We start from the raw sequence: 23303 nt of genomic DNA, 5'->3' as shown, positions 1-23303 counted from the left end.
CCAGCCTAACGGAACTCAATATAACAGTGTTTCTTGGTCAGTACAACTTTAAAAAGTTTTTTTGTCGCTGTTGTTTGAGGTGGCAAAACCATAACAGCCTTTATCGTTGAGCTAATACTTGAAAGGTCACAGCAAGCTTTGAAGGTCTTATCTAGACAAATGATTATATGAAATGTAGTGAAGACGAAAAGCCACGCATTAGCTTTGATGGGTAGGCGAAAAGAGAGGATCAAGAGCTCCCACTTTTCATTTTCGTAAAGTAGAATAACAGGAATTGTTAATGCAGAGGCTCCGATCAGGAAAAAAAAAAAAGAAAAAAAAAGCATGTATTACCAGAACTATGACTGAAAACATGTCAAATGCAGAGCTTTGAGGAAGCTACACAACAGTAATTGGTTCAAGAGCAAATAAATTCAAACATTATTCATCCACAACAGAAAATGTGCCCTCAGTGCCAAAGGGTATTAAATCATGTACACACAAGAAAAAGATGCCTTGTTGCACACATTCATGGCTCAGTGCAGCTCGAGGCTAACGTTCAGTAAGCTGCAGTTTGCAATAAGACTGGAAGTAGTTGGTTTCTTGTGGATGTATGAAATTGAAATGGCTTTGAAGAACTTAATCAGGAGGTTCCTTCACATCTGTGATGTGGCCCAATCAGACTGTGTTTCCTTTTCCTCCTGACTTTAGCTTTTTTTCTACTGATGGAGAAATATGTTTCGCACAAAGTTGCTGCGGTTCACTCAGAGCGATCGGCTTAAAAAGAGGCAGAAAGTGAGGAAGGGAGGTTTTTGTTTTTTGATCATTTCTCTGCTGGACTTTGCTTCTGTGTCCTCATCTGAATGTACAGAGTTAGATTTTTCTGAGTACATCTCTTCTTCTAATGAAGACAGGGTCGGTATCTTTTCAACCATTTTCAATACTAACAGGAGTAAAAAAAAATTACAAATACCAAAGCTGTCTATACATTGGTTATTTGAACTTCTTACCTAAAAGTGTAACTTGGTGCATGCGATCGAAATGTTTTATCAGAGACATAAAACAGACTGCAACAACATAAAAGTGTGAAAAACAGCGATGTGGTAGACCATCCACATCTATTTCATTAAAGTGCATAGGGTTACACAGAGACTTATATATTACATCTCAGCCAAACAGAATATTAATAAAAAGTACAGTTGTTTTAGTGACTCATTTAAAAGGGAAAATCATAAATCTTTCATATACAAGCTGTTATATTTCAAAAGTCCCCCCCCGTCTTTATTTTGATAATTATGGCTTGCAGCTAACACCCAATACCCAGTCAGGACTTCGTTTTGAATAATTTACTGCATCACTGCGGCATGGAGACGATCAGCCGGTGGCTGTGCTCAGGTCCTCAGAAAGTTCAGAATATTTTGACTCTGGGTTCATCTGTAATGTTGGTCCTGGTATCTTCCTATTCACAATGTCCAAGGGAATATATGGTTACTAACCAGGTTCTTGGTACTTTTTTGCAATGTTGGCAGGCCAAACACAAAACTCTACAGACTTTTTCCTCTCAATTAATTGTCCATTAAACAACAACTGGCTTCTTTAGCAATGATATTTTGTGTCGAGTTAGCTTTTTTTTTTTTATCAAGAGTGTGTAGTAGGTAGATAAATGATCTGTATTGATAACATTCTGGTTCTGTAATTTAAATTGCATGAAGAGTTTAGTTTAATCTTTATGCATGTTTTTGTGTAACCTGGTTAAGTAAATGTTTTGATTAAGCAAAAAAAAACAAACAAACAAAAAAACAATTACGAACAGAAACAACACAAGCAATTTGGGGTTTTGATTTGGCGAAAATCGTAATCAAAACGGAAAGAAATGGTTGCTTGAAATATATCGCTTCTAGTCGTGGATCTATATTAAGCAGAGAAGAATAGTAATTTTCAAATTTATCAACATTTGTCTGCATTTTCGTCTTACATCCATGTCGTCGCAGAGGCGAGACCCGGATCCGTACTGCAGGCGACACTGATGGACCGCGCTGTACAGCACTCCGGGAAGCATCGACGTCAGAGACAGCCTGTCCTTCCCCGGGGCATCATCAAGGCACCAACCCCAGCCGCGACTGTGAGGGCAAAATAAAAAGAAAGGGTTGACTTTTTAAAAAATATTATTATTGTTATCATTAGTTCGGAAAGTTTTGAAATGTCTCCTTTTCAACGAATTTGCTTAACTTCCGAAACTTTTCCGGCTTCCACTCTCTGCAGCTTCCAGCCTGAAAACCTACAGAAATGTTTTATAAATGAAAGCAGCAGTCATTTAAGAATTTTCTATGAATTATTCAGGAATGCTTCAAAAGGTTCTCCTTGAATAAACAGCAAAAAAATTAATTAAAATAATTTCTTCACCCGCAAGCAAGTCACACACGACACAAAACAAATGTCCTTATTTTTGTCAATCGAAACAACATGTGGGAGATGCAAAAATGGAACAGAAAACCTCAAACTTTTTTTTTTTTATTAAATTGTTTCATTAGATGAGATTATGTAAATAAAAAGTGTTTATACGAGTGAATCCACATTTATTTTGCCAGTGGAGACACACAAATCCATTGTAAATTCAAACCCAAAGTGGAGCTTGGTGCCGGTGGGTTTGCATTACTGCAGTCAATGGCAGATGGAGGCAGTGAAGCAAAAACCACAGCAAAGTGCCAGAAACACAAAACAAGCTCACAGCTAAATATTAATGTAAATAATACGGATCGCATCTTTTGCTACGGAGTTTGAACAAATTGCACGTCAATGCCCTTGTTGAGGGACGAAGCATTCAAAAGAAGTCTAAGTACGGCCATAAGAAAGAAAACAGAAAATTTATGGCAAAGAAATTCTTTCACTGACGAGATGAGAACAAGTTGACAAGAAACTAATTTGGATGTCTTGTCAAGATTCAGTACTTTACTAAATGGTCTTTAACCGGAGGGTTTAAATATTGGCACGTGTGTGACAGGACTCATGGATGTTTGGATCGAGCTCTGACATAAAGGATCTACTCTGATTACACCAAAAGTCTTTGTGCTCCTCTGCCTTTGCCGTCAGCTTCCAGAGAAAACTGTACAGCTCTCCTGGCTATCTGCATCCGCAATCAAATACGTGCCGTTAATCTTAATCTGCTTTCATTCCCTCCACAGCCTAATAATCTATGTCCAAACAAACAAAGTCGGAGTGTTTTCAAGTACATGAGTGTCAGCCTGAACAATTCTTTATCACAAAGTACTCTTTAAAATTAACTGCATAGCAGTATCAGATAAATGGGGTAAATATATGAACAAACAAGCAAACAAACACCCTGTTTAGCTTTCAACATCCATTAGTTTGCAATCTAGAAATAGCACTATTTCTAGATTGCTCTTTAATGTTACATTCTTGAGGTCATGTTTTTTATGCGTGTACTTACGTAAAGGAAAATCAATCCATCTTATGAAGATGACTGATTAGCCTGACAGAAAGGACAAACCCAAACCTTATCGGTCAATTTGTTTTTTTCATAATGATCCAACAACTAAGCAGCAAACTGAGAGAAAATCTTCCACTGAATGATAAAAGTTTGTTCTGTACAAATGTCCTGTTATTTGCCAAAGTAGGGAGCAAAAAAAACATTAAAAATTAAATACCATAGTATTTAATTTATTTATTTATTTATTAATTACTATGGTAATTAAATACCATAGTCGATAAAAGGTCGAGTTCGCATGCTGCTGCTTCAAAGCACAAAGCCACACTTTTTTTTTTTCTGTAACATCATCTCTCACAAAATTATAGTATGTATGTATTGAAACACTTTTTTCTACTACGTCCTGTTTAAAAAAAAAAACCTATAACTGATGCAGATATTAAAACAATGAGTTTCTGGATAATAAGTATAAAATCGCATTGACTGAGTTTTGTTTTCTGTAATCACCAATGTGTGCTGGTTTAGTATCAGGGAAGAAATGAGCCAATAAAAAGTCTGATCTGATGCTGTGAGGTAAATTCTCCCGGTTCAGGGTTTTCCTTTTTCCTTGTGTTCAGCTAAAAACTGAATAGCAATGCGAACTCTCACTGATTGCTTTACCTGCAGGTTATATTTTGATTTGCAGTTACTGAACATTTTCTTCGTGGGTCCGAGGTATTCTGGCTGACCTGACGACAGTCGTTATAGGAGACGGAGCTGGCCGAGCCGCCGCTGCAGATATATGTCCCTCGACAACGAAACGCCTGCAATTCACTGTGGGTTATTATTTTTCCATTTGTCTGCCATTCAATGTTAGCAAGTGGAAAAGATAAAATTGGCTCACAATCTTGGTACATATGCTGGATAAAATATGTGATGAACTAAAAAACAAAAGCTTGGTAAATTTCAGCCAAAGCAGCTCCAAGTGGTGCAACACACGGCGTCGTCTAAAGTGATCGATCATAGTGACCATTTTGAGACCATTAGGATGGATTATGGACAGATTTGTCCAGATGGACAAAATGGATCCAGTTTCAACTGGGAATCTGTTAAGTTAAAAAAAAGAGTTTGTGCAGTTTTTTCTTAAGTGATTTTATATTTAGGTGCAGTCTGTCTCAGTGAACTAAGGTTTTATTGCACTTTTCAATTTAAAACTTTTCAATCTGCACCAACTAATGAATAATGTGCTTGTATGATAATAGCTTACACCTAGTCTGGTCTAAACATGGGAGGATGTCAGGGTGTCGGTCGATATATTATTAGGATGGGGGAGACAGTCCTTTATACTTATTTTTCTTTTCTTTTCTAGGGAACTGACTGAAACTGATTCAGTACTTAGTTTAACTAATTGTAAAAAAAAAGAAAGAAATGACACCATTTACTTTCTGGTACAGGTTGGGCTTCTGCCCCGGTTCCCTCAAGTCTCTTGGCCTCGTCCCTCTTCCGATCGTCACACACACAGAGGTGCTTCCTGACGAGGGAGTTTACACCGAGGCTGAAAGATTACCGGATGTGTTTGTGTTCCTGTCACTGGAGTTCTGAGTTGCAAAGCAATACAAAAAAACTATCTGAATGAAAAAATAAAGGATGTTTAAGTCAGCACAAACAAGAACTCTGACCAAGATCATCCAGGCTCAGTCCGTCTGGGACAGATGTTGTATTTTGGCTGGTCAGAAACGAATCACTGTGTTAATTTTTAGCTCCGTCTCCCATCTACGCTTCATTACTCTTTATCTCTACGTTTCAGACTAAATCACTGACTCTTCATTACTTTACATCACTGACGCTGCTCTCAAAAGTACACAGAAAATGCTTCTGCCACAACTACATTTGATAGTTTGAAGAAAATAATATTCCACTTTCTAAACTCACTGTTTGCTCCTCCAAAACGTTTCCTGACATGGTTGATAAGGATATCACCATCTGGAGGCTGCGTTCCTCCCAGAGCTAAAACCTGCATTTAAAGAGGATTACTTTTGACATTTTTTAGATTTATAAAAAATAACCATTGCATTTTGGACAAATCAGTAGCACAGTCTGAATTTAACACCTGAAAGTGTTTTTCCAACAGGATATTTAAGGGCTTTTCATCAAAGTATGATCAATTATGTTTAAGGTCTTTTTTTTTTTTTGTTCCTTAATGCTATATTCTTGACATTCCTGGAAAAACAGAAGATCTTTCCTCAATGTTTTTCTTTTCCTCCTCACGATCTAACATTTGTTTTCTTCATCTGCCGCTTGTCTGGTGCCGTCCTCCGACTGAGGTTATTAATGTTTCTGCCAAAGCAGACAGACAATGCAGGCGAAAAATGGTGCTGCATGTCACAGGCTCCATGTACAATGAGGCACCAGGATGTATGAATCAGGCTTAAAATGCTTCATCCATCCATCCATCCATTTTCTTCCGCTTATCCGGGGTCGGTTCGCGGGGGCAGCAGCTTCAGAGCGTGAAGCTGGAGTCAGACTTCAGAGTCTGACTGAAACAAAATGTTTCAGTCAGAGGGTTAGGGTTTCAGTCAGACAAATTAAAACTTATCAGTAAGCATGTAGAAAGATTAGATTTCAAATTATATTATTTTTTAAGAGAAAAAAAAAATCTGAACCAGTCTGCCTCCATGTGAAAAAGTAAGAACTTTCACCTTTGTGGAAACTGAACATTATCCTGTGAATTTTTATTTTTATTTTTTTTATGAAATTAAAAAAAGATAAAAAATTATAAGTAGCAACTCATAAGGTTGGGCTGCAGCATTCATTAAAACAATTACTGAATTACTCTTAGATGTCTTGTCAATAATAATATGCACCACTGTTCTGCATCAATTACATTCATAATCAATGCATCACATTATAAGCTATGTTTTAATTAGCATACTGTGCTGTACAAGTTTTCCAGTTCCTAGGAGCAGTGAGTGGAAGTAGTTGACCTTTATGGCCATTCAGACGCTGGAATTTTGCAAATTAAAGGACGGCTCTGTTCACACTCAGCCATTCCATGCGATATCAGCCCTCAGCTCGGCACGGCCTCCTACACTCCTGACGAAATGACACCTACAGATCTAACCTCCTTGTTCGCTTGAGTTGTGGGGCCTGTCCTGCACCGAGCCGCACAGACCGAGCAGAGAAAAGGGAGGCGAATGCGCTGTTGAATGGAAATATGTGAAAATATAAGTTACTGATCCCCTGTTTGCCACCAAAGTCCATTGCTGATTGACTGATTAGCTCCCTGTAACCATTCCTGCTCTGGAAAATGCATTTACTGAGAAGCTTTGCTATATTCGAAAAGCACAGCCAAACTCTGAAAAAAGCTTGTTCAGAGTTTACAAAAGGCAGAGCCAACCCAGTTACACTGTTTCAATCAACCAGCGCAGACTATGGCTGGGACAGATATTTTCGTTTGTACACGTCTGATTTTTTGGTTAGACATGCGAGACTTTGTCTTCATTCTCTTGTTTAAGCTTCTGATAACTATGTTTAAAAGCAAATCCTCTGTCTGTTGAAAAGCTATATCTGCCCCAAAGAATAAAAACCTCCAGGATGTCAAAAATGCAGAGGTGAATTAAAACCTGAAGGCTTTATATTTCCTGAAGGCAACCGCTTAGCCAGCCAAGCAGCCAAAAGTTGGAATCTGACTTTTGCTGGCAGGTGTGGAAACAGGCATCTGGAGAAACCATCCTAGCTGCAAAGACGAAGGTGTTCAACAAAATGTGCCGAGTTAAAGTAAATCGTCCTGTTGATTTTCTGTGAGTCTACTGCAGTCTGACTTAGATTTAAATGAGTTTAAAACACCAAAGTTATGCTTTAAGACTGAAAGCCTTTTTGTATGTTTTAGGTTCTTAATCAGCTTTAATTATTTCAACCCTTTTTCAGAAAGAACAGCGCAGAATTAGTTTTTCTGTTTTGTTCAATAGTTGTTTAGCTCCACTTTCATTTGCCATCAATTTTTAGTTAGCTAAGCAGTAGCAGTCAACTAATTTACTGCATATTTGATTCTAGGATACGGTTCATATTAAAATTGATCTTTTTACTCCAAAATATTTAGTTAATAATCCCAGAAAAACAGAATTCTTTGTATTTTAAGTACAAGTATTAACAGAGAGAGAGCTAATCCTTCAGAGAAATTTCTGACAGATCATGAGACAGTTTTATTTATGTACTCTTGTCAGACATTTTCTGTAGTGTGATTTTTTTTTTTTACGTCAAATTGCAAAGAAATGTGTAAAAGCTTTTTCCTTTACACACATATCCTATCAAAGCAAGTTCCACATGTAGGTACAGCATTGAAATACACAAGAAAATACTTATTTTTACTACCAAATATTTCACAAACACAATTTTGAGCACAATGAACAGAATTCCTAAGCTGTGTTTGGTTCGCCCAAGTGTTTTTGTCTGTTCCAATTAAAACATTATTCCAAACAGCTCGACGAAATGCTCAGACAAGGAGCTTTTGTGACTCCCACATGTGTAAATATTACCCTGCAACTCTGTTCTCCACCTCTTACCATGGAGTGAAGAGCTACCAGCTTGTCAAATAGCTGTGCAGCCTCTGAATGAATTCCAGATGCTTAGAGCTGAGAAACTGGGCCAACGATCCCGAAACATTTCAGACAGTCGACACTTGTGCGGTGGAAGCCAGAATCAGAACTTTGATGTCAGCAGCTGACTGTATAGCTGACAGAGATACAAACTGTACCCTGCAAAAATAGATAAGCAAGCGGAAACATGCTATTGGGTGCTCGGCTTTAGTCGCTCCTGTGAGGCAAAGAACAGATGCAGCATTAAACAGATTGCGCTATTTAAACAGATTGACTCTACAATCAGTTTTTGATCAACAAAGCCTGAAAACTGATAACATTCAGTTAATCGCCAGCGGTATGCAAACCCATGAAGATGTTTTCATTATTTTTTTTTTAATGAAAAACAACAAAAGGTAGAAATTATTTCAAAACTTTGGGATCTTTTGACTCTCAGACTTTCTGGCAACTGAACACTTTGAACACGCTAAATGTAGAACAACACAAAGGGGCGTTAATCTGGTTGAGAATTTGAACAGCCTGAAACTGATAACTTATTGGAGGCCATCTCAAACACTCTGATATCTCTTCTGGTAAAAGCCATCTCTTTCTTGTTATGAGTGTATGCAAGAACCAACTGTGTTGCTGTAAAATTAAATCTATCTTAATCAAGCAGAAATGTCCAGGTCTTTGGGTTAAAACATAGTACTTTAAAAATATATATAAAATTAGGTTGAATTTGTCCCATATCATGGCACAGACACCTTCATGCTTCACTGGATACTTTTATTGATGCCTTATGTTGTGATGGAGTTCATGTTTGGCTTTTAACACATCACGACACATTTGTCCATAAAGTTTTGGGAGATTTTAGGCAGGATTCATCGGCTGATAGTTGTCACCAGTGCTATGCTATGAATTTTTTTATTTAACAACCCAAAGCAATTTGCACAACAAGAAAATTTAGATTTTGTTTAACCTCTCTGGAGGTCATTACTTCAGGTTCATCATATGCATAATTTAGGACAGATTTGAACTCAGAGGTTGACTTTGAGTCGAATCTAAATTTGCATGACGTTTTCAAGAATCTCTTGATGTTTTGTGTACTAAAGGTAGAAAAAGCTATAAATTTAATCATCGTGTCAAAAATCTCGCTTTGATTTTGAGAAGTTACCTTCAGACACAGAAGATAAGAAAAACTACACAAACCTACAAAACGGCAATACTTTGTAGTATAGTAAATTATTTCAAGACTCAAACAAATACCTGATTGAATACAAGCAACAAAAAAAAAACCCATTTGTTCCAGATATCTCAGTGGGGAAAAAAAGCCTCCTTATTCCCTTTATCAAATGAGCTACAGATGAAATGAAGACTGCAGAGATTTCACCCAAATTAATTTCAAGCAACGTCCCAGCAGGAGTCCCTGAACCCCCGCTGAGTGACATCCATGCGGCTCTATTCTGAAAGGTGTAGACCTCGATTATGCATCATTTTATGCCACAACGCTCATGAGTAAAAGGCTTTAAGATATCAGAGCCGCAGTGGGAACATTTAGCGGCAACAACAGTTTATGAGAACAGGATGTGCATAAATAAGGTTTGCCACTTTCTCTGTCGTCTGCAGGGGCATGTACGTGTTGAGTCATGACGAAGTATCAAAGTGTGCTATTTTTTCACCAAAGCATTCAAAGACAGTTGTCAGTGTTTCGTGATAAACAAGAGGGTGAGTGTTCAGAGAGCAAACTTGGAAGTATGTTGAAGGAAATTCTTCTGCTTCTGTGAGTTAAGTTACATCTGTAACTCTGTGTATAAGCAGACTTTTTATTTCACAACATGAATGGATGAACATTTCAGCCTGGCATCCCTAAAAAAGTTATCGCAAACCAAAATGTACTTGTAGAAGCGCAGCCATCTTTTGATTTCGCTTTCGCCAGAAGCAATAGCCTGTTAACATTCCCTCAGCAGCTAGAAAACTCCAGTTATTGGTGAACGTATGGGGAAAGACACGGAGGTAACCTGCAGGGAAACAAGCTACTACAGTCCTCATTTGCCAAGAAGACAAATCTTGAACATCAGAAACAGAAAGTTGCCACATTTCTACTCTTCCCCTTTGGAGGATCTATTCATGTCTTTTTGGTGTGTTTGTTTATTCGCACCGACTCCCATGGACAGAGCCACACACTCAATCACAGAAACTTAAAGACACCATAGAAACCATTTTGTTTAGGGATTTTCATAATTGATCTAATTGAAATAAGCTCTGCTGCAGTGTGTCAATATTTGTGTACACGGTCTGTGGTATCCTAAAGCTGAAAGACGTTTTTAAGATACCTCTACAGACGTCATATTGACAAAGACTAGGCCACAAACCAAGAGACATTGAAGACAGATACTTAATTTCTCAGTAAATAGTTCCTGGTTTCCAATTTGAATATTTATTTTATATTAATTACATTACATCTGCTAATAATCTGACTCTCCTTTGGTCAGCAACATGTTGAGGCAATTCTCTGCACCTTTGCGATGCCTCTGTGTTAGAAACTCCCAATGAAAAACAGGGAGGAGCTGAGACAGAGAGAGAGAGAGAGAGAGAGAGAGAGAGGCGAAGCTCGGCTGAAGCTCTGAGGAGGAGCTTTAGGTAAAGAGGCGGCGGTGCACTGCATGAGCAAACATTTAGGCACCCCAAAATGGCTGCCAAGGCAGGTTAAAATATTTCTCAAAGATATGTGAAAGAATCAAAGCAACACTCCGTGCATGATTTTGATGACGGGATAAGATTAGAACATGATATAAAGCTCAAAAAGTCGATTTCACATGATAAACCACTTCAAATTGGGTACGTGAGAAGGCAGATGAAAGTAAGAAAGTAATCCACAAAGATATGCAAGCAAGCAATTTATTCCACAACTTAAGTTATCGATACGAAACAAAGCGGAAATATTGAGCAGATTTCAGAAATCTATAAAATACGTAATTATAAAGCATGTTTTGGCGGGTAATGAGATTTCTGTGCACTCTCCACAATGTTGCTCAAATTAGGTTTTTAACCCATCGCTCCATATGAGGTGTTTTTAAATCTCAAAGGCTCTGGGGATCCGTTCCAGGCGACCTGATCTTTACTTCTTTCCATAGATTTCCAGCTGGATGCCACTTATACGACTGAGTGAGCTACACCAGCAGTTTGACTTTATTCCTTTAAAACCAATTAAAAGTTTCTTCGGCTGCATGTGTGGGACTACTGCCCAGAAACAGTCTACTTTGTATTTCTCATTTTGTTTTATGAATGTCCATATGCTGTATGACATTCATAAAACACATGAATTTAAATTTAGGGATGTTTTTTTTGTTTTTTTTTGGTGGGAGGGCATGATGTGAAGAAACTTCCTTTTTCCAAACATGATGGAAAAAGGAAGTTTGTTAAAATAAAAAAATAGTTCAGCCAAGTTGTTGATTCGAGCTGATTATTTTCTGCTAGCTCGTCAAAATCTTCTGCACAAACTTTAAGAAGCTTCAACATGTTTTTTTTTTCTTCAGGAGTGAAGAATACAGACCAGTGAATGAGCATGAGATCTGTTATGTTTAGGTAATCTTTGTCGTTTTCACAGGAAAAACTGCGCCTGCTATTTTCAGGTCTTTAAGACCTCTGTGAGTTTTCCTTAAGGCATCTGACCTGAGCTGATTTATGGTGAAATGATCTTATTTCCCACCAATGGGACTTAATGAAACAGTCTAAAGTTTATAAAAGCAGCCCTCAGGCTGGATTCAACTCTTTTTGTTTGTTCATGCTTTCCTCCAGTAACTCCATGTTATTTCACATATCACATTTGAACTAATTATATATGTTATATCTTAAAGCGTTAGAATTACTTGGGTTGTTACAGACATCAACCATGTTACACCAAGAAATATTAGAAAAGAGGTACTGGGAAAAATGTTGACAGCTTTAATACTTATCTTACCCACTAATTAAAGTGGGACAAGTGGAACATGGAAGATAAAAAGGAGGTGAAATATTGAAGGAAGAAAAATGTTCAAGCACCAGAAATCAACCATCTCAGATGAAGACAGATAGTTTTAACGGTGAAAGTTAGATGTGAGATGTACCTTGATGTGAGCTGTTGGAGATAGCGAGTCTAAGAAAAATACCAGAGGCAGAGTAGATATCAAGAAATGTTATTAGGCGTTACCCTAAATAGACAAGCTGAGAAGTGATACACGGGTCAGGCAGAAAGCCTGCAGTTATTGAAGACGTGCTGAAGAAGGAAAGTGCAGGACTACACAGAAGGTCAAAGGATGAAGTAATGGTGGATATGTAGAGGATTGGTGTGACTTAATGTTAGGTTAGTGAGATAAATTTATATGATAAGGCGAAGAAACTCTGAAAGAGCTGCTGGTGGAAGAGGTAAAAGCAACCCATCATGCTTTTCCATCAAACAGGGGATGACAATGTTTGAAACGCTATGTTGTTTTTGATTTCTTCTATTTTTTGCACAATGTTGATTCCAAGAGTTATTCGCTGGTACCAGCCGCTACTTTTACAACCTACTTCACCAGGGTTGCAAGCATGCAGAGTCGATGTCAGAAGACTGTCAGTCAGTCGAGCGGCCAGGCTCTAGTGGAAAAGGGTTGTAAAATACCCCGGCGTGACTCCAAACGGGCAGAAGAAAAAAAAAACAACAAAACTTTTTGAATCACACAACCTTGCACATTCAGAAAGCTGTGTGGTCCAACATATCAAGCGACACTCACTCTAGGAAGCGGGTGATATACCGACGGCTGCAGCGGGACCACCGGGGCAGGAAGGTGCCGTACAGGAGCTGTGGAGACATGACGAAAGGTCGTTTCCCAATGGGTTCACAGTCATTACCGTTGCCATCATGCTGAATCCCAAAGCTGCGACATAAAAGCAAATCCCACAAGAGGGGAAATTAATGTGAGTGGGCATGGCATTGACATACATCAAAATAAAGCTACTTTTGGCAACAAAAGGAGACACATCTGTCTGTTTGTCTGCGAACCGTTTGGATTCTACGGCTTTGAAGTCAATGTTTAATGTTCAACTCATTTGCTGTGGGAGCAGCAGTTATTGACTCAGTCAGCCGCTGCAACAAATAAAGTCTGTGCAAGCCGGTGATAAACACGGGCCTGTTCTTCACTTTGTGAGCTGCAGCTCGCTTCTATCAAAAGACTTTCAAGAAAATAAAGGTTGCCGTCACATTACAGGTGCGGCGGCGCTGTGCTCTTCTTGAGGATGAAAGCGCAGCAACATGAATACTCCCTTCAGAATTAAGTTTAGCCCGGCGTATCTACGGTTTCTCTAAAGATGCTCCTTGAAAGAAAATGCTAAATGCATGCGGAAAAGCCAACTCCACTCAGCCCGGTGCATATGTTTCATAATCTTTAACAATTCTTACCAGACTCACAAGATTAATTTATTTTCACTTAGGCTCTTTATCACCTGGCGCACAGCTTGCTTTGATATTCAGACGTTTGTAGTGAATTACTACGGAGGAGAAACGAGGTGAATTTCCCTGCTTGCTCTGCTCCATGCACGCTACAAAAAGTTTCCAATTCAGGGAGCAAAATTGTTTTATTGGTATTTAAATGTAGCGTACTGTTAAACTAACGTCTGTCACAGCTTAACACTTGACCCAACTGCAATAACTGTTGTAAAGAGGAGCCGAGATGCAAGGAAGCGTCTGTGAGGTGACTAGGAAAGTGTTTAATGATTACTGGGATCTAATTAGAAAGGCTGAGAAGGACATCATCACAACACATTGATTGCTGTTAGATACATCACTTAATTCAAACTTCAATTTCTGCATTTTCGCTGCCACAGCCCTTGATTCTGAGGTCAATACCAAGAGTTTGAGGCTGTTTCTAATGTACCTAGAAAGCCAAAAGCTTTGAAAGATCGAGCGCTGCACTGGTTCACTGGTGGAAAAGGTTTTTGAAAGACTGGCCCCTAAATGCAGTGTACCTTTAAGAATGCTCAAAGACATTTCCTTTTCCATTTATAAAAGAATCAGCGCAACACTAGATATGTCTTTGATGAGAGAATAACATTATTTATAACATGATATAAAGCTAAGGAAAGTTGACGTTACAAAATCCACCCCGTTTAATATTTTGATTTGCAAAAATAGAAAACAACAAGGTAAATAATAGCAGACAGTAATCCTTAAATAGCCACACTTATGCCACAACTTTACAGGAAATGCACCTTCCCCTAAATGTCTGGAAGTCACACTTACTTCTATTTTCATTTGGCACGGTAATATAACAGGTAAAATGTGAAGGTTATTCATTTTGAAGTGGATGGGCAGAACAGCTTTCGCAAACTCTCACTTCTTTCTACTCTGATGAAAACGGCACACGTAATGAAGCATCTCATTTCACACACAAATACATGTCAGCTGTAGTCTTTAATCCGACTTTCTTTACAGTGTAAATAAATGTCTGTTTTATAATACCCCGTCGTCATATTGTCTAATTATAATAAAATAAATGTAAAACACATATGAACAAGACTGGCCTCAGCTGTAAAATAAAATACGACAAGCAGAAGAAGAAAGGAGACGAGTAGCCAAGAGGCAAACAGATGTTAGCAAATTGGCAGTGTGGCGCAATTACATCGTGTTTTGAAGCACCAACTAATGAAAACCCTCTTCACATTCGCCAATGTTAATGGTAAATATGTGTAGATTCATGAAAATGAAGATCAATAAATAAAAACTTTGTAGTTGACAGGACATTTAGTCAGAAACCAGAGCAGAGCTGCGTTTAGGGCGGATGTCACAAACAGGAGCAGCAGTGAGCAGCGAGAACTCGTTCTGCTGCTCATCCACACACTGCCAGGTTTCTAATGTTATAATAAGCCTGATTTATTCCACACAGCTGAAAACAGGGTTTTGCAAATGGTCCGCTAGTTTGACAAATCCTGTTTGTGAAAGGAAATGGATTAATTAAGTTCATTTTTTTATCGACGCCGAGATCAGCAATATAATTCACTTGGTTTGTCTTGTCATATTAAATCACGCTTCAACACACAGAATCACACATTGGCTTACTCTCAAATTTCTGAATTGATTTGCATCTGTGGATCGTATGATACTACCTACATATTTTATTCCATCTGTGGATATAAAATGAAAGAAAATGGAAGATTACTGGCGATGTCCCAGGATACATTTCACACACAAAGAGCTCTTTTTCTTTTTTTCTTTTTTTTTTTTTTTTAACAAGATGCCGTACAACGTGTCTGATTAGATTTTTCTCCCACCACCTGTTGCTGAGCACGGCCAGTCACCTGGCTAAAAGACCGTAATTACACTTTTCTCTTGCTCTCAAGAAAGACATTTTCAGATGCTGGGAGATCTTTCTGCTTGCTAAAAACACAAAAAGCTAAAAACAATCTTAATTAGAATAATGCTGCTTTAAATGCTGGCAAGCTAAGAGCAGAATATCTGTACAGCTGTAGAATCCAGGTTGGCTACAGCAGCAGAGAGCCTGACGAAGCCTGCGACTAACATCAGCTTAATTCTTCTAGTGTTGTAGAATCATGACGAGTCTATATAAAAATAAAAATAATAAAAATAATCACGAAAAACAATTCTGAACGTTTCAAGTAAGATCAATGAAATTGAAAACACTGATAATAAGAAACAAAAGTATTTCTATGTAAAACTATTTACAATAAGAATCCCATATGGGCACGTGTATACGGAGCCCTGTACGACAAAAAAGATTTACTTTTTTCAACCTTTTCAGACGTCTTTATTCATGAAGGCTGTTTTAATAAAGAATTTATATTCTGTCGTTTTTTTCTTGATATTTTTAGTTTGAGATGAGGTAATAAACATTTTCCATGCAAAGACAGTTGCCAGCTACCTCATTAACCTTCCACCTATGCAAGAGAACCAATCAGATAGTAAAACAAGTTTTTTTGTACACAACAACAGGCAGCAGGCGTCATAATGTCTTTAGTAACCACAGACACCCCAAAGGGGAAATGAGAATCTGAGCCGAACCGATCGCACCTCAGTGTGTTTACCTTCTTCTTTGCGAGAAAGCTTCTTGTACCGTCGCACTTTCAACCTCTGAATAACAGTCTTTGACTGTGAGCCCACTGGAGAATTAATGAATACATTTTCTCTTTTTAGAAAGGTCCAGCATTCACAATGGGCTTCTGTCAATCCAAGACTTAGTAACACATTTGACAAACACCCCCAAGATACGCGCAGAACCAACCGTGCGGCTGGAGCGGAAAAAACAGGCTCCTTCTCAACATGTAATCAAGGGTAAAGTGCTGAAGGTGACTTTGAGTAAAGTTTATAGCGGCAATCCAACCGCAGCAGGACTTTTGCACAACAGTCAAGTGGAAGGAAAAGTTATCCACCACAAGCTGTTTGAGTGACTGAAGATCATTTCACTGTAAAGACGACTGTGTAACGTGCAACTGTGCATGAAATTAGGGTTTCATATAACCAATTAAATTTATTTAAATCAACATTCAATTGAGCAGATAATTGGTTTCTTATTCATACTTTATTACCAGTTTGCACATACCCACTGTGTAATTAAATTAAACTGAGTGATTTATTAATGAAAAGTATTCATGTAAACAATGTTGTAATCTTTACGACGCTGCTGTTGTCAATGGGTTGTTTCTCCTTTAAGTGGAGGATTGGGTGTTTTTTTTTTAAGCTAAAATCTGTTTTTAGTTGCTTCAGGAATAATAAAAAGAGAAAAAAAACCCCAATCTGAATTAATGTCATGAAATCTAATGAACCAACAAGCAAAACACTCAGTGAAATAAAGTGGAATACATGCAAATGAAATAAGCAAGCCCTCGATGGTAATGGCTTAATTTAAGAGAACATTGAGAAAATGTGTTGTCACAAGTTCATGTGGAAATGCAAAAAAATAAATAAGTGAAATAAAAAAAAATCCCATTATCATCATCATCACGGATGTGGATGAAGCAAAATTACAACCCCTTGAGCAACTGCACTCTGCAAATAAAGCCAGGCTTCATTTTCTGAATCGCTGGAAGCCTATTTGTGGCAGAACAAGAAAAGTAAACTCCACAGGAAAAGCAAAAAAGGCAGGTGAAAGCAATTCTTGGACCAAATCATTTAGACAAATAAATAGCCACCGAGTTATTTTGCAAAGAAAATTGTTTACTGCAAGAATGATGGTGCACAACAAAAACCTTACTTGTGTCCCAGCTCGTGTGCCACAGTGAAGGCCATGGGGAGGCCCGTGTCTTCGCTAATGCTGCAGCTGCGATGAGGCTGACACATTCCCGCCACATGAGACAGTCCCAGAGTCTCGCATGGCATGTTGATGGCTGCACATATGTCCTTCCTTAGAGAAGCAGAGAGCGAGGGTTAGTCATCCGCCTCTTCGCCCGCCAGCTGAGCTAATTTATTCATTCAGCGATTACATGCCAAGTGATATTTTTATTTCATTCAGCGTCCAGATGAAAACAACATAATACGTCAATTTAAAACGGAAAGAAATGAATGCAGCTGTTGCCAAAAAATTGTTTGCTTCCTTTTTTTTTCAGCATGGAGAAACGGTGACTCAGTCAGGGCAGAACGGGGAGTAAAAAGATTTAGCACATCGACCTGGAAGTGAGCGAGGACAGAGGTGGCATGAAGGATATCTCGGGTGATGTGAACATCGGGTGGGTGGAAAGTTAAGCGTGAACAACATTATCTTAGAGCTGAAGAGGGAGATGAAAGTAGGACATCAAAAGGAAAGGACTCAGAGAGGTAAGATCTCATTTATTTTTTTGCTAAACTTTGATCTTTCTACAAACTTCCCCAACTTTCTCATTCAATGGGTTTTGCTACCTTTGAGTTAAAAATCCGGTAATTGGCATCCTCTCCAGTTGGGTGCCAATTTTCTAGTTGCTTTGTTTCTCTCTCCTGCACACAAACCAACCTTGCTTTCTGAATCGTCTTCCCCCTGTAAGACATTGGCTCATAATTCTGTTTTCAATCCAACTATGTTCTGTTTTTAATGCAGAGCCCCAGAGCCGTTTCTGATTTTGTAATTGTTTTCTCTTGTTGTGACATCAGCAGCAAGGACATTTGTATAGATGTTTAATTAATCCAACTGGATTTGGACATTTTAAATATTATATCAAGTTTGAATCTGGTTGTAACTTGAAATTTTTCAATACCTTCAGCTAGAGCAGGAGGCTGAGTCATTACAGAGGTTTTATTACTGCTCAGAAGTTTACATTCAGTCACTATGGACACAAAAATCATTAATTTAGGGCTTTGCAATGTGTTTGAAGACTTTGTTTTGAAGGGTGTAATAGTTATACAACTTCAATTTTTCTTAAAGACAAATTTAGGTGCACAATTTTGAATTTGTCCTTGATTTTCTCCAATTGAAACATGGGCATATTTATACAAAAAAGGCTCAAATTTATGAAGTCATACTCAATAAATTAGATTACTGAAAAGTTAAGTTATTTCAAAAGCTCAATTAACTAAGTGAGGCAAAAAGTAATTACACAGTGGGTAATTACTTTTACCCACTTTTAGCCTAGTCATCTTCAAGCCTTTCTGTTAATTTACAGGTAATGAAAAATACGACATTTAACAGAATGGTAGCCATACAAATAAAACAAACATTTTAAGTACAAAAATGTGGTCATAATGAAAGATTTAATACCTGCTCCAAGGTTACCATTTCGACTTTTAATTCGACAAACAGGCCTATTTGGAAAGCACACTTTCAGCTACCAGGGAATTGAAAGTGCTTTAATTGACTGGACACACACCTTTTCTAACATCTGGGTAACTTTTACTCCATACGTCGTTTCATCAGGAAGCGTTTTAAATAATTCTGGGTGGATAGACTGGTCAGCTCCTGGCACAGATCTGGCTTTGAAACAATAGCTCAAAGTTTAACATAGTTTGACTTTTGGGAAGCCAATTGCAGAATATACAACATGGGATCCAAAATGTTGATTTGTGTTTGGGATCGTAGTCCAGTTTGACTCTCTCCAAGTTTAAGCAATTTGACCTAAACTGTTACCGCTGGTTGAAGAGACAAGGAGATCCCAAATTTAATCCAATTGAAAATGAATGGACTGTGTTTTAAAATGTTTTAAAGGCTGGAAGCAATGCTTAAAAGAGGGCTGGTTAAATATTCAGCAGTCAGTGATGACAGAAGCTTGTTTATGGCCACCAAAATTGTGTGACATCTCTGTAATTTACAAATGGATTGTCCTCAGTTATGGTGTAAATATTGTACATTTGAGCTTGAATGTGTATATTTTTGACCAGATGTCTTAGTGAAAGACAGATAATCCACTATAAATTCTACAAGCTAATTTGAAATCACATTCTTTATGCTACAGCAGAGGAAAGAACTGCTGAAGGGATCAGTAAAACCTAAAAAAAATAAAATAAAATCTACACAAATATATTTCTACTCATCTCTGAACTGCATTCAGAGATAGTTGTTCAAAGGAAAGTTGTTAGGTTAAATAGGGTTTTATAGAATTTCTTTCCTGTATGTCTACAATCTCGAAAGTCTATAAGAGACACTTAGCCTTTGTCATGGCTGCTAATTTGCGAGTCTGACTTTCTACTCCATATGTTCTGCAGTAGTCAATACAGAATCTAATTACTGTGGAAATCTCAGTGGCAACATCTTAGATAACCATCCAGCAGAGACACTCTGTTCTTTGAAACGTTAATGGGGATGCTATTTCTATAAACTGGGCAGAGACACGTTTTTCCACTTCCCTTTGGCTTGGGCAGTGACCCCTGAAAAGAGATGTGTGAAAAAAAGACTTATCTCAACCGTAATGTGAGTATTGCTTGCATGTAATTTCTTTGAATTACATGGTGACAGGTAAAAATAGCCAAGGAGGGCATGAGACGAAATTCATCTGAACAGAAGATTCTCATTTGCATCCCTGTAGTTTCAGACAAATGGTTTAACTTTTGAAGTCGGGCTTAATGACAAACGTTAGTTGTTCATATTTACAACCATGTTTCATTGACAAATTGGCAAATTATTGCTCTACTTCAAGACATGTAGTAAACGTAATTTACAATTTTTCATCTGTTTTTGAAGGATCATATGAAAACGTAAGATAAAACATAAAACGGCTCTAAATTTAACCGTTGTCGAGATTCCGTGTACAGTTTATTCTTTTGCTATTACCATTACATTACTACACCAATAAATATATGCTTAATATTTAGAAAGGCATACGTGTCAAATTCAATTCAAATGATATATATTTTTAAGCTTTTTAGACAGAATTAGGCAACATTCAGTGTTGCGGTTTTTATTTTGGTATACAGCTGAAACCAGAAGTTTACATACATCTGCACACTCAAGTTTACATATTAGAGAAAAACGCAGGAACCACTGCAGTCTGAAGTCACGGCGTCGCACTTCGACGTCACAGTGTAATGTTGCTTGTGTCTTCACAATATGAAGTTTTAAAAGGGCCAGTCTTTTTGCCAAGTCCCATGCACCATTGTGGTTTTACTTGTGTGGGTACAAAATGATACATTCTGACATGGGATGTGTTTTGCCCTCCAAGTGGGGAGACTGTGTTCCTTGGAGGAACACAAAGCAAAACAGAATGTACTTTCTGGACTTTTACACTAAAAAAGATCTCGATTTTGTCTGATGTGTTATTGTGTGAGGACATGACAGTTTTCAGAGGATTAATTACCAACAGAACACTGAGGAGGGCAGAGCTTCCAGTTATAACTACAGAGACGCCACCTTGGCGGAAAACTTACTACAAATATATTTATTTTTACTTTTCTGCTAAATTCACCAACTGCACAATTCTTGTTAAGTAGTAGACTAAGATAAATAGTATTTCAAAAGAGCAGCAGAAATGTTATGTTTTTTGAGCAATAATATTTGTTGTTAATCTGTTGCTAAGAGATGAGCGTTTTTTTCTGGTAACGAACTGCCACGAAGTATAAATCAGACTTTTGTGTTGAACGTCTGTTTTTTATAATATCTTCACCACCAATGACAATATATATATATTAAAAAAAACATACACATTTACCAATTGCACAATGATAAGTAGTATTTCAAAAAAGTAGAAGAAATCTTATGTTTTTTTGAACAATAGTGTTTGTTAATCTGTTGCTAAGAGATGATCACATTTTCTGGTAACCAAGTGCCACAAAGTAAGCACTTTTTTTTTTTTTTTTTTTGTAACGAAGTGCCACGAAGTATAAACCAGATTTTTACTTTTGTGTTAAATGTCTGTTTTATAATATATTTACCCCAATGACAAAAAAAAACAAAAAAAAAACAAAACACTTTTCTGAAAAATTCAACAACTGCATAATTCTTATTCAGTAGAATAAGATAAGTAGTATTTCAAAAGAGCAGAAAAAAATCTTGCGTTTTTTAAACAGTACCAATATTTGTTGTTAGCTGTTGCTAAGAGATGAGCGCGTTTTCTGGTAGCCAAGTGCCACAAAGGAAACATCTGATTTTTACTTTTGCAAAATTTACCAACTGTAAATTTCTTTTGTCTAAGCAGATAAGCAGTATTTCAAGAGAGCTTATGTTTTATAAATAATAATTAATTTTAAGAGCTGAACATTTTTTTTCTGTTAACGAACTGCCACGAAGTATAAATCAGATGTTTACTTTTGTGTAGAATGTCTGTTTTTCATAATATCTTCACCAACAATGACAAAAAAGGAGAAAACATTTTCACAAAATTTACCAACTGCATAATTCTTGCTAAGTAGAATAAGTAGTATTTCCAAAAAGAGCAGAGGAAATCATATGTTTTTTGAACAATAACGTTTGTTTTTAGCTGTTGCTAAGAGATGAGCGTGTTTTCTGGTAGCCAAGTGCCACAAAGGAAACATCTGATTTTTACTTTTGCAAAATTTACCAACTGTAAATTTCTTTTGTCTAAGCAGATAAGCAGTATTTCAAGAGAGCTTATGTTTTATAAATAATAATTAATTTTAAGAGCTGAACATTTTCTCTGTTAACGAACTGCCACGAAGTATAAGTCAGATGTTTACTTTTGTGTAGAATGTCTGTTTTTCATAATATCTTCACCAACAATGACAAAAAAGGAGAAAACATTTTCACAAAATTTACCAACTGCATAATTCTTGCTAAGTAGAATAAGTTTTTCCAAAAAGAGCCGAGGAAATCATATGTTTTTTGAACAATAACGTTTGTTTTTAGCTGTTGCTAAGAGAAATTCTGATTATTTTAACCACTGAAAATAAGGCTTTATAACTTAGTCAACCTCAAATATGTGCAGAATGGATTCTGGAAAGAGAGAGAGAGGGAAAAGGGCATCGGCTTTGTTCCTTTAATTGCTCTGCACACTCAGAATGCAGCAAAGAATTCAACAAAGCTAGTGAATGCAACACTAATGAGTTGGGTCTATTAATCAAAAGGAGTCATGAAGAATATCTTTTAAAGTCACGTATTCAACATATATGTACATAGCAGTGTTTTACTTGTGTCCGCTCGAGAGCGAGAATAAAAGTTGCTCTTAAACACTTTATTAACTGGGACACCCCAGATCTGATTGCTGTTTTCTCAACCATTAATAATTTAGGGCAGACTGGGACCGAGGCAAATGAATGAAGTTGGCCGGGCAAAATGACCGCTGACACACTCCCACAATAATATCACATTACAGATCAGCCATAAAGAAATCCCTTCAGATCACGAAGCATGCCAGGCTCCCCGCTGTCCTACATAGGAGGACGGTGAACTGACTTTATCCACGAATGAGCTGAATGAAATCTCTTGACAAAAGGTCGATATAAGAAGCTGATCAGTCTTACATGGATCTTCAATAACAAAAATCATTCATTTTTCTATATTTGAGAAAATACAGAAATCAGAAAAACTTGATTAGAAAAACGTCTAAGCACTAGTGAAAGATACAGCACAGCAATATTCACACCTGTTAAACATTAAACATCATTTCTTCCATGTTACAGCCATAAAACTAATTTTATTTTATAGGAAGGAAGCAAAGCACAACCCATGTATTGAGGCCTTAGTCCTCGTGCCGGTGGTCGCAGGTTCGACTCCGGGCCTGGCGGCATTTGCCTCATGTCTCCCCCCTTTCTCATTACTCTCTTTCCTGTTGAACTACTTTCAAATAAAAGCCACTAGAGCCAACAAAACCTTAAAAAAAAAAAAAAAAACTTTCCTCCTCTGTCCATTGCCATGATGCATCATTTTAAAAAAAAAGTTTCTGTTAAAGTATCAGATTAACCAAAGAACTGATGGTGTAGTTTAGTTGAACTTGAATCGTTTTAG

The 23303-nt window shown here is 37.4% G+C and overlaps 1 protein-coding gene across 2 annotated transcripts in view; it reads right to left on the bottom strand.

The window, feature by feature from the left end:
- The window catches only part of adamts7 (a disintegrin-like and metallopeptidase (reprolysin type) with thrombospondin type 1 motif, 7), a 113724-nt gene that overhangs the window by 70051 nt on the left and 20370 nt on the right, over positions 1–23303 (bottom strand). For both annotated transcript variants that reach the window (XM_016670026.1, XM_007548975.2), the window contains exons 5-7: positions 17199–17348; positions 12729–12872; positions 1955–2099 (exon numbers count right to left, since the gene is read on the bottom strand). In XM_016670026.1, the coding sequence (XP_016525512.1) occupies positions 1955–2099; positions 12729–12872; positions 17199–17348 (439 nt within the window). The remainder of the gene's footprint in view (positions 1–1954; positions 2100–12728; positions 12873–17198; positions 17349–23303) is intronic.

Source organism: Poecilia formosa, unplaced genomic scaffold (assembly GCF_000485575.1).
Source record: "Poecilia formosa unplaced genomic scaffold, Poecilia_formosa-5.1.2 Scaffold29, whole genome shotgun sequence".
Classification (NCBI taxonomy): domain Eukaryota; kingdom Metazoa; phylum Chordata; class Actinopteri; order Cyprinodontiformes; family Poeciliidae; genus Poecilia; species Poecilia formosa.
The sequence above is the reverse complement of the archived record's forward strand: the minus strand, read 5'-3'. Positions and strand labels throughout refer to the sequence as shown.